Consider the following 16,147-nt stretch of genomic DNA (forward strand, 5'->3'; position numbering starts at 1 on the left):
GAAACAGATATTGGGGTATAACCTGAAGACCAGAAGGTAAAACTAAGCCATTAGAGGTCAGACAGTGGTGGCACACACCTTTAATCTCAGGATTTGGGAGACAGATGGATCTCTGTGAGTTCAAGACTTTTAATCCCAGCACTAGAGGGGAATATAAAACGGGAGGAGACGGAGGCTCAGGGCTCAGTCTGCTGTCGCCCAGCCTTGGTAGAGGTGAGATTTCTCCAGTGGCGTGGCTGTTTTGCTTTTCTGATCTTCAGGCAACCTTTATTTATTAAAACATAAGTAAGATATCACTGTATGTGTGTGCATATGTGGATTTTGGAGGTCAACAATAGGAATCTTCTATCATGCTCCACTGTGCACATGTGTGCACGCACACTCTCTCTCTCTCTCTCTCTCTCACACACACACACACACACACACACACACACAACATTTGAGATGTGGTATCTTACACTTTCAGCTACACTAGCTGGGTAGTGAGACCCTGGGATCTGCCTACCTCCACCCTTTCTACCACTGCAATTACAGATGTGCCCCTTCACACCTGGCTTTTAGGTTACAGATTTCACCTTCACACCTGGCTTTTAGGTCACAGATGTGCGCCATTTACACCTGGCTTTTAGGTTACAGATGTCCCCCATTTACACCTGGCTTTTAGGTCACAGGTGTGCCCCATTTACACCTGGCTTTTAGGTAGTTTCTGGAAATCTGAACTCAAGTCCTCATGCTTGTGCACTGAGCACTTTATCCACTGAGCCAGCCCTCTAGCCCTCCTTTGTATCTTTATGAGATTCATAGTCACGGGGCAAGTGATGGACGACCTAATGGAGGAAGAGGCGTAGGTGTAGAGTCCTGCCTCCAGTCCCCACAAAGTGGCAGCTCCTCTGAGCTGTCGTATGCTGTCCTTTTCAAATGGTCTCCTTAAGAACTAATGCATATGAACTTTTTTTTTCAAAAAAAAAGCTTTTTAAATTTTTTAAAATAATTTATTTTTTTAAATGTGCGTTGGTGTTTTACCTGCATGTATGTCTGTGTGAGGGTGTCAGATCCTCTGGAACTGAAGTTGCAGTCATTGTGAGCTGCCATGTGGGTATTGGGAATTGAACCTGTGTCCTCTGGAAGAATCAAGTGTCTTAACTGCTGAGTCCTCTCTCCAGCCTGGACTTTCTCTATTTTTAAAGATTGCCTTCCTATGTAGCCCATTGTGGCCTTAAACTTACAATTCTCTATCTTTAGTCAGTTGAGCAGTGGATGGGATTACAAGTGTGTGCCACAGAACCTGGCCACTTAGAATCTTTGTAAATGCACGTGTGTGCCACGGAGCCTGGCCACTTAGAATCTTTGTGAGTACAAGTGTGTACCTTGGAGTCTGACTACGTAGTCTTTTTACTTTATTCAAAATCCCATTCTAGTCTAAGCAGTAAGGAAGGGTACTGGTTCATGTAAGTAAGTTTTAGGATAGAGACCCACTTTAGTCCTGGCTGGATCCAGAGGGAGTGATATACCCAGAAAATCCAGTTTGCTATCTTCCACTTCTACAGGGTCTCTGTCCAGTGTCAGTGCCGATCTCCTCAGCCTCCCCTCCTCACAGTTCATAAGGAGACCGTCTTCCTCATGGCTCTTATCTGACTCCCAGACTTGCTGGGAGGGTGAGGCCATGTTTCCTAGCCTGCCATGGACCTTAGCTTTGCCATCTCCCACTGCAACCGAAGAAGCATGGAGCACTGACGGGAGGAGGCAGAGGCTCAGGGCTCAGCCTGCAGTGAGGTGGCCAGACTAAGAAGAGGTGAGGTGTTCTCAGGTTCAGGCACTTTACTTAACAAGGGACTCAAATATCCGATGACTAAAATCCCTCAGAAAACCCACCTTAAATGCCCATTCAGTCTGTTCTCAGCAGTCAGAGCTCTGTACCTTAGAACGGTGCTTCCGGAAGATAATTTCTGGGCAAGCGTGTCTTCAGCTTGCTCTTCGGTTACAGGGTTTACATCAGTTTCAGCCCTAAAGTACACCCTTCAGTTGAGCTGTCTTGTGGTTTACAACAAAACTTTTTGAAGAAGTTGATTTACATTCTAGTTTAACCAATTGACTTCCGTTTTCATGTGAGTTCCTGAGCCTGACAGTTGAGTGGACTAACCTAGAGTGGATATGGCCTTGTCTAACAGGCAAAGACAAGCTGCTCAGTTCAAATCTGTGAGAGACAGAACTCTCACCCCCATATACCCATTGGAAGTGGGAGAACAGTGAGTAGGAGACACCTGTTGTTCAGTGAGAGCATTCAGCCCAGCATCTTTTCAGTTCTTTGATTTCCCGTTGCTGCATAGACATTCCTATAATAATAAACACCAGGCACTCAGTTTGTGTTGGATGGAGAACAGTTCTCACTATTCTGTGGCCAACCTGCCAGTTAATGAATCCATGAAGAATTGGCGATATGTGCAGTTAAAATTCATGGGTATATTGTTTTACGAAACACTTTTGAGTAGATCTGACAACGCCTTGGCGCTGCCTGATGTGCAGCATCCGGGAGCTGGGTCAGCTTTGCATGGCCCTGTGGGGAGTTATTTGTGGCTTCCCCACACCACACTACAGCTGACTGATTCTGTTGAGGTTAGAAGAGAAAAGAGCATCCCAAAGTTGTTCATTGTGATTGTTATTTATCATTTTATTTCATCTGCCCCAGGCTCAAACTCTGTTAGCTGAGGATGACCTTGAACTTCTGATTCAAGTCCTCCTGAGTGCTGGGACGACAGAGGTGCACGGGCATGCCCGACTTATGCATCGCTGGCAGCTGCTGTGGGCTCCTGTCATGTTCAGGACACTTTCCATTCAGTCTTCACTGGCCTCGGGCTCCTTCAGTGATTGCCCAAGTTCTGTGCAGAGGTGTGAGAGAGGTGCTGCGTGTGGCCGAGTGCCCTGCAGACACTTGTTCTCTCTAGGCACCAGGCACGCACCTGTCCACAGACATATATGCAGGGAAATCACCCACAAATGTTAAGTATAATTTGTGGGGAAGAAAAGGAAAGTGCAGATACTAACCCCTGGTGACCCTGCTTCATTCCCATCAGAGTGACTGTTGCCAACCACAAGTGCTGGTGAGGATGTGGGGAAATCTGGGTGTTCGGGCATTCTGTCGGAAACTGGGAATAGTGTGGCTGCTGTGCAGAGCAGCGTGGTGGTTCGTGAAAAAAACACAGCTGAAAATTGCCAGCTGTAGTGGCACATGCAGCTCTGACATGCAGGAGGCCACGCAGGAGGCCACGCAGGAGTGCCAAGGATCTAGAGCCATCCTGGGATATATAGTGAATTACAAGATGATCTGGGCTACAGTGTAAGATGCACTCTTAAAAACAAGTGTCTTCAAGGTTGCTTTCTATGAGGAGGGCCTGCCTGCATGCAATTGTCTTATATAATACATTAAGAATATATCTGCATATTTAAAAATCATCTAAAGAGAAGAAACAGGACTACCATTCTTTTACAGAAATTAAGAAGCTAATGTCGGGAGCCAGTGAGATGCCTCAGAAGGTAGATGTGCCTGCCGATAAACCTGAGGACCCTAGTTGGTGGGGAGAGAATTACCTCCTGTAGGCTGAGGACCTGAGTTCAATCCCTGGGACCCACTTGGTGGGGAGAGAGTTACCTCCTGTAGACTGAGGACCGAGTTCAATCCCTGGGACCTGCTTGGTGGGGAGAGAATTACCTCCTGTAGGCTGAAGAACCGAGTTCAATCCCTGGGACCCACTTGGTGGGGAGAGAATTACCTCCTGTAGACTGAGGACCGAGTTCAATCCCTGGGACCCGCTTGGTGGGGAGAGAGTTACCTCCTGTAGGCTGAAGAACCGAGTTCAATCCCTGGGACCCACTTGGTGGAGAGAGAATTACCTCCTGTAGGCTGAGGACCTGAGTTCAATCCCTGGGACCCGCTTGGTGGAGAGAGAATTAACTCCTATAGGCTGTCCTTTGGTCTCTTCGTGAGGTCACACACTCACCCACTCCGTACATGCACAGAAATAACTAAAATGTAGTAATGCTAATAAGAAGAAGCTAACCCAGGAGCGTGCTTGACTTAGGGTCATCTGTACCTCTGTAGATTGACCAAAGGCCATGCCTGTGGTCAGGACCAGGGTTTTCTATGGGAGATTTTTCTGAGACTTCAAAATTGTATTCCAGGAAGCATGAGAATAATGACAAATTTCTAAGTTCATAGTTAACAATTTATGTTCATGTCAAAAATTTCATTTTCATGTGGGTGAAATATTAATTATTTAGTTGTGGATTGTACACTCATGTAATTAAATGAAGTGGTCTGAGGTACAACGTGATCAATTACATTTGGCAGATTTGTTTCCAGAATCATGATTTGGGCTTTATGGTGGCTGATGATAGGAACTTGTCTTGTTGAGATCATCCCCAGAGTCATAAGGGTATAAAAATAAACTCCCTCGGTCCTCCGTAGGGGAAACAAATATCTAGAGTGGCCTCGGCTGGGGTGTGGCTCAGCAGTAGAACCTTGCCTAGCATGAACGCTTTTGGGTCAAGCCTTGGCAATTTCAATGATGACAACTCAGAAAAAGTGGTTTCAAGTGATTAATAGCAGGGTAAGAACCAGAAACAATCTGTCCCTCAGTTTTCTCGTCAGTGTAGTGGGGATGTTAATGGTGAATATGTAGCAGTGGTTGTCTGGTGTATGATAAACGCTCTGTGTTTTCTACCTACTATCATTGCTGTCTCCACATATCATAATTTTTGTCTAATTTAACCCATGTAGGTCCTGCTGAAGTTAAGTCTATGAGGGTAATAAAGGGCAATGTGTGGTTGAGTGTGAAATACTCCTATAGACTCCTGAATCCAATCACTTTTGGTCCCCAACTGGTGTCACTGTATTTAAAGGCCACAGAACCTTTAGGAGGTGGATCTTTGCTAAAGGAAGTGGGTCACTTTCCCGACTGTGGTGATCTGAATGAGAATGACCCCCATAGGCTCATATGTCTGAATGTCCCCAGTTGGTGGAACTGTTAAGGAAGGACTAGGTGGTGTGTCACTGGGGTGTTTGATGACAGAGGTTTCTGTCCCACCTGGTCCCACAGCTGGTCAGTCCCAAAGAAGTACACAGAGGTCTACATTAATTATAAACTGGTTGGTCTAGTAGCTCAGGCTTCTTTTTTTTTTTACATTTATTTATTTATTACATACACAATATTCTGTCTGTATGTATGCCTGCAGGCCAGAAGAGGGCACCAGACCCCATTACAGATGGTTGTGAGCCACCATGTGGTTGCTGGGAATTGAACTCAGGACCCTTGGGAAGAGCAGGCAATGCTCTTAACCTCTGAGCCATCTCTCCAGCCCCTAGCTCAGGCTTCTTATTAGCTCTTTTTTTTATTGAGCTCTACATTTTTCTCTGCTCCCCTCCCTGCCTCTCCCTTCCCCTTCAACCCTCTCCCAAGGTCCCCATGCTACCAATTTACTCCCTTATTAACTTTTATAACTTGCATTAACCCATAATTCTTGTTTGTGTTAGCCATGTGGCTTGGTACCTTTCATCAGCGAGGCATTCTCATCTTGCTTCCTTTGTGTCTGGATGACGACTGCAGACTCACCATTTCCTTTTCCCAGAATTCTCCTGTTCTCATTGCCCCACCTATACTTCCTGCCTGGCTACTGGCCAATCAGTGGGTGGACTTTGGGTTTCAAAAGCCCGTGCCATTCCTAGATAGCTCTCTCTGCCTCATGGTTGTTGCCTCAAGACGTAAGCTCTCAGCTGCTTCTACAGCGCCATGCCTGCCTGCCTGCTGCCATGCTCTCTTCCATGATGGTTGGTCATGACTCTAACCCTCTGAAACTGTAAGCAAGTGTATAAGTTGCTGTGGTCATGGTGTCTTATCATGGCAATAAAGCAGGAACTAGAACGCTGACTGCAGAGGCAATGTGACTAACTACCTCTTGTTGATGGCTCCACACACCTTCCTTCTCTGTCATGATGGAATCACATGCCTTCCTTCCCTGTCAGTCAGTCATGATGGGCGGGATCCCCTCAAACTGTGAGTCAGAATAAGCCGTACTCTCTTAAGTTTCTCTTTGTCAGATATTTGGACCCAGCGATGGGGGAAATGCTTTGTTGTTCCCAAGGCGTCAGGCAACAGCAAGGCTCTAGAACCAAACAGCAGGGTTTCGAGTGAGCTAGAGGCCGAGGAAGCATCAGCTTTGCTTTTGGTCGATCTCTACCCTGGGGATACAGTTTAACTGGTCAGCTGTGGGCTGACTGTCTCTAATTTGTTAGCTTTTCAGTAGGAAAAATGGCTTGAGAATCTTAGATTTAAAATTTAAGGAAGAATCAGTGATACCCGTTTTAAAATAGCCTGGCTTTGGTCAGAGCTCACCGGGTTTAGAGCTTAGAAGTTTTATTGCTGCCAGGATTTGCTTTATTTTTTTGTCACAGCATCTCACTCTGTAGCCCAGATTTGCCTGTAACTCACTCTGTAGCCCAGGCTGGCCTTGAACCAGCAGTGATCCTCCTTCCTTAGCCTCCTGAGTGCTAGAACCACGAGGATAAGGCACACCTCTAGCTAGCTGCCAGGATCTGGTTCATACTAATCTCGTTGAGCCTGGACAGCAGCAGGCTCACTGGGATTTACATTCCTGTTGGGATTTAAATGTCACAGGAGAGCAGCTTACCTGGAAGTCTTAGAGACTTTGTCTGCCTTGTCTGTGAGGCTCATAGCTACAGTGTCATCTGCTTTGGAAGAGGGTTAAGGAACAATGCAAAGTCCACAATTGCTGACTGTTAGCGCACTGGGTGTTGAGCTGCGTGCTTGTAATCTCACCTCTAGGAGGCCAACCTGGACTGTATAGCAAGATCTGCTTCCAAAATAAGCAATCCTGGGGCAACTTGGAGCTGTTAATCATGTGACATTATCCATGTGCTAGTTATTTGTGTGCTTGGAATCAGTTTTGTGCCTACAGACAGGTCCTGTTGCAGCTGCTGGTCAGCCAGGCCAAGGGAGACAGAGACAACTGCCACAGTGTGTAATTAGACAGTTAAACCTCCTCTGCGTCCTTAGTTCAACTCCAAAGTTCTAAATTCTCAACCCCAAACTTAATCTCATTTCTGGATTCATAGTCAGGAAACCAAAAGCCATGGTCACTTCTTTGTTATCAACTAGTCAAAAAGACTATTTAAAAATTCTCAGCTTGATCAGCTCCAGGTCACCTTATCACATGATAAAGCTGCCCATTTCTGTGTTTTAAGACCTTGTTTCCACCATGCAGGCTTGCTCTTCCCTCACTGGGCTAGCTGTGTCTTACAGAATATACCATCTGAGCTCCTGCATGCTGGGGACAGTGTGTCCACCATGCTCATGGGATTTGTGCCTTGCACCTGGTATGATGCACGATACAGAGGAGGTACTTAAGACTGAAGATGAAAATCCCATAGGAGAGGAACCTTGACATACACCCCACCAAAATTAATACTTCAAGGGCTAGAGAGACAACTCAGTGGTTAAGAGCACTTGCTGCTCTTGCAGAGAACCCAGGCACTGTTCTTAGCACCAATATAGTGGCTCCCACTTTTGTAACTCCAGTTCCAGTGAATCTGATACCTTCTGGCTTCCACTGGCCATGCCTACACATGGTTCACAAATATGCATGCAGAAAACCTACTCATAGAATAAATAAATAAATCTTGGAGGAAAAATGAAGAATACTTCAGCAAAGTGCTGGCCTAGAAGATTCTTTGCTGGAGAGACTGAATGCTGCATGTTCCCACACATCTTATTTTTAAACAAAAGTCAAGTAACTGCAAGATGGGAGAACGCATTTTAATGCTTTCTATTCTGTTTGCTTTCAGGCTGTTCCTGTGTTTTTCATTTTGCATAATGTAGCTGAAGTTCTCATCTGCGGGTTCCAGAAGTGTGTCTGGAAAGAGGTAAATAAGCAAACTGCCTTAAAAAAAAAATGTTTCACAGCCCTTACTTTAAACGTCAGAGACCTGCTTTTCACTCAGTAGCCTGTCCTAGTTAGGGTTACTGTTGCTCCGATGAAACAGCGAAAGCAACTGGAAGTGAGGGCAGTAGCAAGGGCAGGAACCTGGAGGCAGGCGCTGATGCAGAGGCAGTGGAGGGTGGCTTGCCTCCCTGGCTGGCTTACTTTGCCCGCTTTCTTAGAGAACTCAGGACCATCAGCCCAGGGGTGGCTCCACCCACAGTGGGCTGGGCCCTCTCACATCAATCACTAATTATGAAAATGCCCTATAGGCTTGCCTGAAGCCCGATCTTGTGGAGGCCCTTCTCATGAACTTCGGGCAAGCTTGTAACTTGCTATGTGGCTAAGTGCTCTGTATCTGTATCTGTTTCACCATATGCATGTTTGTAGTGCTGGGGATGGAACCCAGGGCTTCATGCATGCTCTCCAAATACCCTACCATTGAGCTACAGCTCCCCACCCTTTTCTGGTACTTGTGTGTGTGTGTATATGTGTGTGTGTGTGTGTGTGTGTGTGTGTGTGTGCCGCACACATGAAGATCAGAGAACAGTTTTGTGGACTTGGTTCTGTGCTCCCGCATTCTGTGGTCCTGGGCCTTGAACACAGCGTGTCAGACCTGTATGGTAAGTGCCTTTGACTGAACAATGACAGTTCCAGGATCATTTGCTAGAATGTTAACTTTGAAAATTTGAAGCTTCCTCTTGAGGATCTGCTTCCCTCAGCTCCCTAGTTTTTTCCTGCTCTAACAGTATCCCCTGAAATAGGTTCTTCATTTTGGGGGCTTCTGTCTGTGAAAGGGCACACCAATGGCACTCAACTTAGGGATCATAAGGAGGACACAGTAGCATTAATAGGGTTAAGTGTTTCCTGACCTTATTGGCACATAATAGGTCCCTGTGTTTGTTTGTGGCAACAGCAGTGACTTTAATGTGGTCCCTCATTCAGGAGTTTCTTTTTTCTGACATCTGCTCATTTGGTTTTCTATCATGTTTTGAACTTCTGAGCTTTAGAGAAGCTAGCTGGCTACTTGAGACACGTGCATGAGAGAGAGAGAGGTGTCCTTGCCACACCCAGTCTCCCTGCCATCCCATCTATTCACTGGAGGAGGCTCTGTCAGTTCCCTTCCTCTGCCTAGGGTCACTTTGCCAGCTTGTTTTCCACCTGTGCACACATTTGGTATTTACTCATGATGAGATATAGTTTCATACCCACGAGGTGGAGTCAGCCCAGGGAGACTGACTGACTTTAATCCAGCCCTGGACCAGCCAGGCAAGAAGCCTGACAAGCCCTTTGTCCCCTCAGCTCTGCCCGTCACCCATCTCTTCCGGCCACGGGCCTTACTGACAGTGAGACACAACATTTTCTAGGATTTCTTGTTCTCCCACCTTTAGCTGTTCCTTCTTCACTCCACCCTACCCAGGCATCACTCTGACTAGAGTTCTGAGGTCAGAGGCCACTGGCCAGTTGACTCTTCACTGGGGGTGTGTGCTGTTTGTCAGCGTGTTTGCTTTTCTGGATTCTCTGGACTCCTTGGCCTTAATGGCCCTTCTGTCCTGGTTCTCTTTTGAGCCTCAGGCTCTCCCTCATGACCTGGCCTCTTCCTTATCCTTCATATGCTTTTTTATGGTTTGCTAGGGCAGTGTACATTTCTGATTAAGATACTTATATATTGTTTATGTATTGATATATATTTACCATGTTGCAATGTATACTTGTACATTGTTTACATTTGGAGGTCATTGTCCTCATTTATTGCACAGTTGTTTATTCTCTTAGTCTTTAAGTTAGATAGGTATTAAGAATTGTAGATCAATAGTCATCTATATTTGCCATATTTATAGTTAATCAGGTTCTTTAGATACACAGAGATTATATTATAAATCTGTATAAATAATCTTCAACCTCTTCAAAGAGCTGTAGAAAATGGCATTTAATCTAATTTAGAGTTCTGTGGTAGTGAGACACAATCGCTCCTGGCAACACTGATCTATTCCCGAGAGATTGTTGAGCACCAAAGACACTCCACTTGGAGCTTGTCTTCTTGGCAAAACCAGCCTCTGGGCAAGGAACTGCCTATACCTCAACCACTGACAAAATACATAGTATCCGGAAACGGATAAACAGAACTGTCAAATCTTGCCAAGACAGGGTAAGATGGTTTTGAAAAATTTCTTGCCTTTAAAAATAATCTGTCAATTATCCTAGGCCTTAGCCAAAGTTGGTTGCTTCAACGCTGCAAATGTAACTTTGGGTGATTGCCCAGGTAGCCAGTTGTCTTTGTGATTTGTTGCATGTTTTGAAAGTTGTTTGATTGCACTTCCTAATTACTCAGGTAACATTATTTCCTTTCTCGGATCTTCAGTGGGGTTGAAGACTAGATGAATGTAGTTACTTTCCTCTCATGACTTGGCCAAGTTATCTATTATACAAGACTTAAGCTAGTTAGTATAGGATATTTGTCCTTATTGTATATAATTTCATAGTAGGTTTGGAACTTTCTTACTTAAACAAAAGGGGTAGGTGCTACGGGAGCTCCTTCCGCTCCTTCAGCCAATAGCCATTGAGATACCAGCCCACTGGGGTATGGTCTCTTTCTCTTTAAAAAGCAGCTGCAGCCCTCCTCTCTCTCTCTTGCTCCAGCGACTAGACTCCTTTCCTGGCTGTTGTGTAGGACAGTGTTCTGTAAGTTTTTTCCTCTCAAATAAATAACCCTTTGAATCCAAACTGGTGTGGGATTGTTTCGTGCTTTAGAGGTGTGTGCAACACACCTGGCTAGCACCAGTTCTGGTCAGAGTAAATGGCAAAGCAAGCGAGTGGGTGAGAATTTTAATCACAAACCTTCTGCTGGGGACCTAGCTTGGCTGGTAGTGTCCTTAGCTCGTGTGAAGCCCTGGGTATGGTGACATGTGCCTGTGGTCCTGGCAGTTGTCAAGTGGATCAGAAAGTCAGGGTCATACCTGGCTATGCAGGATGTGCGAGACCCCGTCTCTCACAAAACCCACAAGCCTCTCTCCATAGTGAAGGTAGTAAGATATAAGTAGCCCTAGAAAATGCAAAGAAAAAAACGCCAGGAAACCTGTATTTTTGCAGACATTTTCCTTGCACATATATAGATGTACTGACACAATGGCTTTGTCATCTGTCAAGTCTCAGACACGCTACTGCTGTTGCTGCCCCATGTTGGATGAGCCAGTGTGAGCCAGTCCCTGTTTGCTCACACGTAGGTGGTTTATTTTTAACACTTTGTCATTAAAATCTTCTTTGAGATGAAGATTTCTGGATTTCCGTTTGTTCGTTTGTTTTGATTTTTTTTTTTTTTTTTGAGTCAGAGCCTCATTTTGTAGCTCTACCTAGTCTGGAGCTCACCATGTAGACCGATGCTGGGCTTGGCCCACAGAGCTCTCCCTGCCTCTGCCTCCTCAGCACTTGGCCTTCAACTCTTGATCCTTGTGCGTCTGCCTCCACAGTTCTGGGACTCCAGGTCTGAACCAACAGATCTGGTATCCTGGAGACAAGGTCTCACTCTGTAGCCCAGGACCTGAAATGCCACCTGTGCCACCTCCTTGTTGTGTGATATGTTCTTATGTCACTACAGCTGAGAACCTAGAAGGGTATCCTTCCGTGATGGACACAGTGCTGTCTCCCTCACACGCTGTCCGATGTTACAGTCAGGGCCACTGAGGTGTCTCTTTGGGTAAGGGCTGCCTCCAAGCTGTACAACCAAGTTTGAGTCTTGGAACCTACACAGTGGAAGAGAACTCACTGCCATAAGCTGTCCCCAGACCTGCTGATGTGCCCCCCACTAATAATAAATGTCAAAAATTATGAGGAGAGTTGGCTTTACCGTTATATATAAATTTTACTTTACCATTATGTATAAATTTATAAACTCTAGAGAGTAAAACTGACTCCTCCTGATATGATTCCCAGATTATGAGAGTTTACTTGGTGTAGAGCCTGCAGTTTGTTTTCCACCACCCACAGCTCATTCTGTGTGTTCTCTCTCTGTTGTGCCACCCCTCCCCCTGCAGGGTCTGGCTGGAAGGGCATGGTGGCTTGTGGGATTGGCCTCATGGCCTGGTGTGTTAGAATACCACCTCTGTTGGCTTGCTTTTCATCATGTGTTGTTTGTACTAAAAGAGAGGAACGTGCATTCATGACCATTGTGAAGCTCAGAGTTGAGTGGGGAAGAGCTGACGTTAACACATGGGCTTTGATGCCCCGAGGATCATATGCGGGCTGCAGCCGTGTGTGTGTGTGTGTGTGTGTGTGTGTGTGTGTGTGTGTGTGTGTACCACGGAGAAGCCTTTCCAGTGAGCTACATGGGATGGCAGGGGTTTTCTACACTTCAGGTAGGCAGAGGAAGCCATTGAAGGCTGGTGGCTAAAGGTCAGGGAGGTTATCACTGAAGAACTGGCAGGCAGGCTGTGCCATTAAAGGGTTGGGTATGGAACCAGAATGTGGAGCCCAAACCCCAAGGTCTTGGACAGCCTCTTCCCTAATTTCCTTCACGTCTTGTCTGTTGACCCATAATTATACTAGACAACACAGGTAAAGCCCGGCACACTCGAATCAGTGCTTGCAGGAAATTAGACTCTCCAGAGCGATTTCAGCCCTTACTGTAATTGTTGTCATGTGACCATTTCTCTTCGGAACTGGGGTCTTTCTCACTGTGTAGTTCTGGCTGCCCTTGACCTTACAGCTCTCCTGTCTCAGTCTCCCAAGGGCTGAAGCTATATGCCTGTGCTACCTACCATACTCAGCTGAAATAGGATTTCCAAGGAGTTGCATTTTGTAACCCCAAACCCTGAGATATTGGGAGTACTTACTTCTGGAGCAAGGCCCTGAAAATGAGAATGCCTTACAGTAATGACCAAGTTGTTCTCAGAGCCCTAGGGGAAGGGAGCTAGGTAATGAGCTTTTATTGAGTTATCACTGTGTTTCTCAGCCTCCATGGTAGCTTATACCTGTAATCCCAGCTCTCAGGAGGCTGAGGCAGGAAAGTTATTTTGAGTTCAAGACCAGCTTGAGCTACATAGTGAGTTCCAGGCCAGTCTGAGATACAGAGTGTGTCTCATGAAAACAAAATAATTTGGTGTGGTGGTACACTCCTGAATCCCAGCACTGGGAGGTGAGTGAGTTCAAAGCCAACCTGGATACATGATACCCTGTAAGAAAGAAAGAAACAAAGCCCAGACTAGGTAAAATGGGGCGGGGGGAGAAGTTAATTTAATTAAAAACAAAAACAAAAACATAAAGCCTAAGAGGCTGACCTCTTAGGACCTGGATTGCTCTGTGTTGTAAACCATGCAGTGGTTGCTAGGAAGACATGTTATTCTTAGCAAAGGTAGATTGGCCCCAAACCCGTACCCTCCATGCTTGCTTGCTTTTAGCCAGACTTGTGAGGGCTCCACTATCTTTAGCTTCTAATAATAGCTTGAAAGACAGCACAGTTTACAATAACAAGATCGAAGATGCAGGTCTTATGAGCCCATGCACTCTACCCACTAGGGGGCAGCACAGCCACGCTTGCCCATGCTTGCTATGCTTGTTCAAAAGACCCTAAAGATACAAGTCATAGCTTTGTTCTTGAATAGAAGCTGCTTATTAAATGAACAAACATGTGATCACTTACCAGCACGGAAAACTTAATGTATCCTGAAGAGCAGACCACATTTTTCTTTTGTCAGTGCGCTCTCTCTCTCTCTCTCTCTCTCTCTCTCTCTGTGTGTGTCTCTGTGTGTGTGTCTGTCTGTCTCTGTCTTTCTCGCTCTCGACAGGCCCCAGAACTTACTCTGTAGCCAACACTGGCTTTGAACACATTATTCTGCCATGGGCTCTGGGGTGCTGGGATGACAAGGGTGTGTCTCTGTGCCTGACTGCAGCGCTGTTCTAAGCAACACACGATCTGAACAGGCGTCAGAAGTTGTAGCTTGTCCCAGATACTAAAATGATCCTGAAATATCCAGAATTAAGCTGTCATTCTTCCTCTTATTTCATCATAAAGCAGAAAAATCTGTGTGACTCTGCTAAAACTTTATTCTTTTGTGCCATGGGTTAATTTTACTTGATCTGATTAAAAAGATGGTCCAGGTCAGAAGTTCTTCATTTCAAGACACTTTAAGTGCCAGGTTTATATTCTCCCAGCCTGATGCTTCTTCCTTCTCTCTGAGGGTGAGATAAATGCTCCTTATCCGCATTTCTGTTTCCAGGATTTCTGTTAGACCAGAGAATGTCTAACATTGCTCAGTCAGAGCCGGTGAGTGGAAGGGATCTCTAGGGAGACACAGCGGTAGCTGCGCACAGTGATGCTTGCTTGGAGTTACTGCTATACAGGAGGCCGAGGCAGGAGGATCGGTTGAGTTTAGGAGTTCAAGGATAGTCTGGAAAGTATAACAAGACTAGTCCTCTTCCCAAAACCATTAACTCTGACAGGAGATATGGCTTAGAGGTTTTGACTCCTTTCTGCCTTTGCAGAGGACCTGCATTTGGTTCCTAGCACCCACTCTGAGTGTCTTACAATCAGTCACCTTGTAACTCCAATTTTGGCCTCTGTGGGCATCTGCATGTATGTGGTGCATGTAAAGTCACACACACACACACACACACACACACACACACTCACACACACACTTAAATAATAAACATTTTTTAGAAATCAGTAAATAAATAAATACATACACAGAGACTAGAAGTTGAACTAGAGATTAGTTGTTTTTTCCGGTGTAGATCACGTTGATTTCTCTCCATGTCCTTGGATTTGTGTGTAAGATCTGAAAATTGACACTGACATCATCTAGTTCATAAACAAACACTGTACCGTGGTCAGAGTGCTTTGGCAGAGGACTCTGCCGCCACCTGGCAGTCTTTGTCCAAGAACAGGAAGCAGCAGGAAACACCAGGGCAGCAAGATCTCTTTAGAAGAGAAAAGATTTATTTATTTATGTATTTTATGTATATGGAAATTTTGTCTGCATGCATGCACCCCAGCTAAGGGCATCGGATCTCACAGGACTGCAGTTATAGATAGTTATAAGTCACCGTGTGGATGCTGGGAATTGAACTCGGGACCTTTGGAAGAGCCACCAGAGCTCTTAACTGCTAAGCCTTCTCTTCAGCCCCGGCAGTGAGCTCTTAAGCTCCCTAAAAGTTGATTTAATAATTTATTTGCTTTTTAATCTAAGTGTTTTTGTTGAAGGAGGTGAAAGAGTTCAGAAAGACTAATTAATGTATTATGTCTTTTCTTTTTCATACAGAAAACATCGCCCACAAAGATCTGTAGGTAAGTTAAAAAAAAAGGCAACACCCTGAGGATGTCAGAGTCGACCTGATGTAAACTCAGTTGGAAAACAGTTGAAGGAGGAATTTCTTATCAGCAGCCATATATTTGTACTTTGTTTCTTATTTTTAAGATTATTTTTTCCTTTTTGCAATATTTTCTTTTTTGGAGACAGGGTGTCTCTGGGGAGTCCTGGCTGTCTTGCAACTCACTCTGTAGATCATGCTGCCCTTGAACTCACAGAGATCCGTCTGCCTCTACCTCCCAAGTGCTGGGATCAAAAGGGTGCAATATTTTCTTCCAAGGGGAAAAACCAACCCATATTATATTTCTACGCTGAGTGCACAAAGCTTCACTTATTGCTCAGTAGTAGTGATGAACCAAATGAAAAGTATGGAAACAACTTACAATCTAAAAATAAACAAAACTGGAGTGGTGGTGGGGTAGCTCAGTTCTTAGCGCTTACCACACACACCCGATGCCCATGATCAATCCCCAGCTCCATTTTAAAAGCCTTGTAATTCCAGTGTGTGATATAACAGGAAAGGCATGGTTTTGAGGCCCTGTTTCAAAAAACAAAGTGGATCTGGGCTTGAGAGTTCACTCAGTGGTTAAGAGCGCTTATTCTTATGAAGGACCTGGTTTGATTCCCAGCACCCACATGGAAGCTCACCACTTCCTCAGGCACCAGGCATGCATCTGGTGCACAGACATATATGTAAGTAAAGCTCTCATATGAATAAAATAAATCTAAGAAATAAAATAATGATCCAGCGATGTGGATCATTCTTGAGGCATGACCTCTAGCCTGCACATGCTTGTGCACTCCGCGTCCTGCTCATCCCGTGTGGCCTTCCACTCCTTGAGTGAGTCCTCAAG

The 16,147-nt window shown here is 45.3% G+C and overlaps 1 protein-coding gene across 6 annotated transcripts in view; it reads left to right on the plus strand.

Annotated features, from left to right (window-relative positions):
* Slc35d4 (solute carrier family 35 member D4) overlaps window positions 1-16,147 on the plus strand; it is a 132,367-nt gene that overhangs the window by 21,613 nt on the left and 94,607 nt on the right. For all 6 annotated transcript variants that reach the window (XR_007234701.3, XM_085676314.2, XM_048447968.3 and 3 more), the window contains 2 exons: window positions 7,856-7,933; window positions 15,246-15,271. Coding sequence is in view for 5 of the 6 variants with exons in the window: in XM_085676314.2 (XP_085532440.2) it covers window positions 7,856-7,933; window positions 15,246-15,271 (104 nt within the window). In the remaining variant the exon portion in view is untranslated. The remainder of the gene's footprint in view (window positions 1-7,855; window positions 7,934-15,245; window positions 15,272-16,147) is intronic.

This window comes from Myodes glareolus, chromosome 13 (assembly GCF_982192425.1).
Source record: "Myodes glareolus chromosome 13, mMyoGla1.1, whole genome shotgun sequence".
Classification (NCBI taxonomy): Eukaryota; Metazoa; Chordata; class Mammalia; order Rodentia; family Cricetidae; genus Myodes; species Myodes glareolus.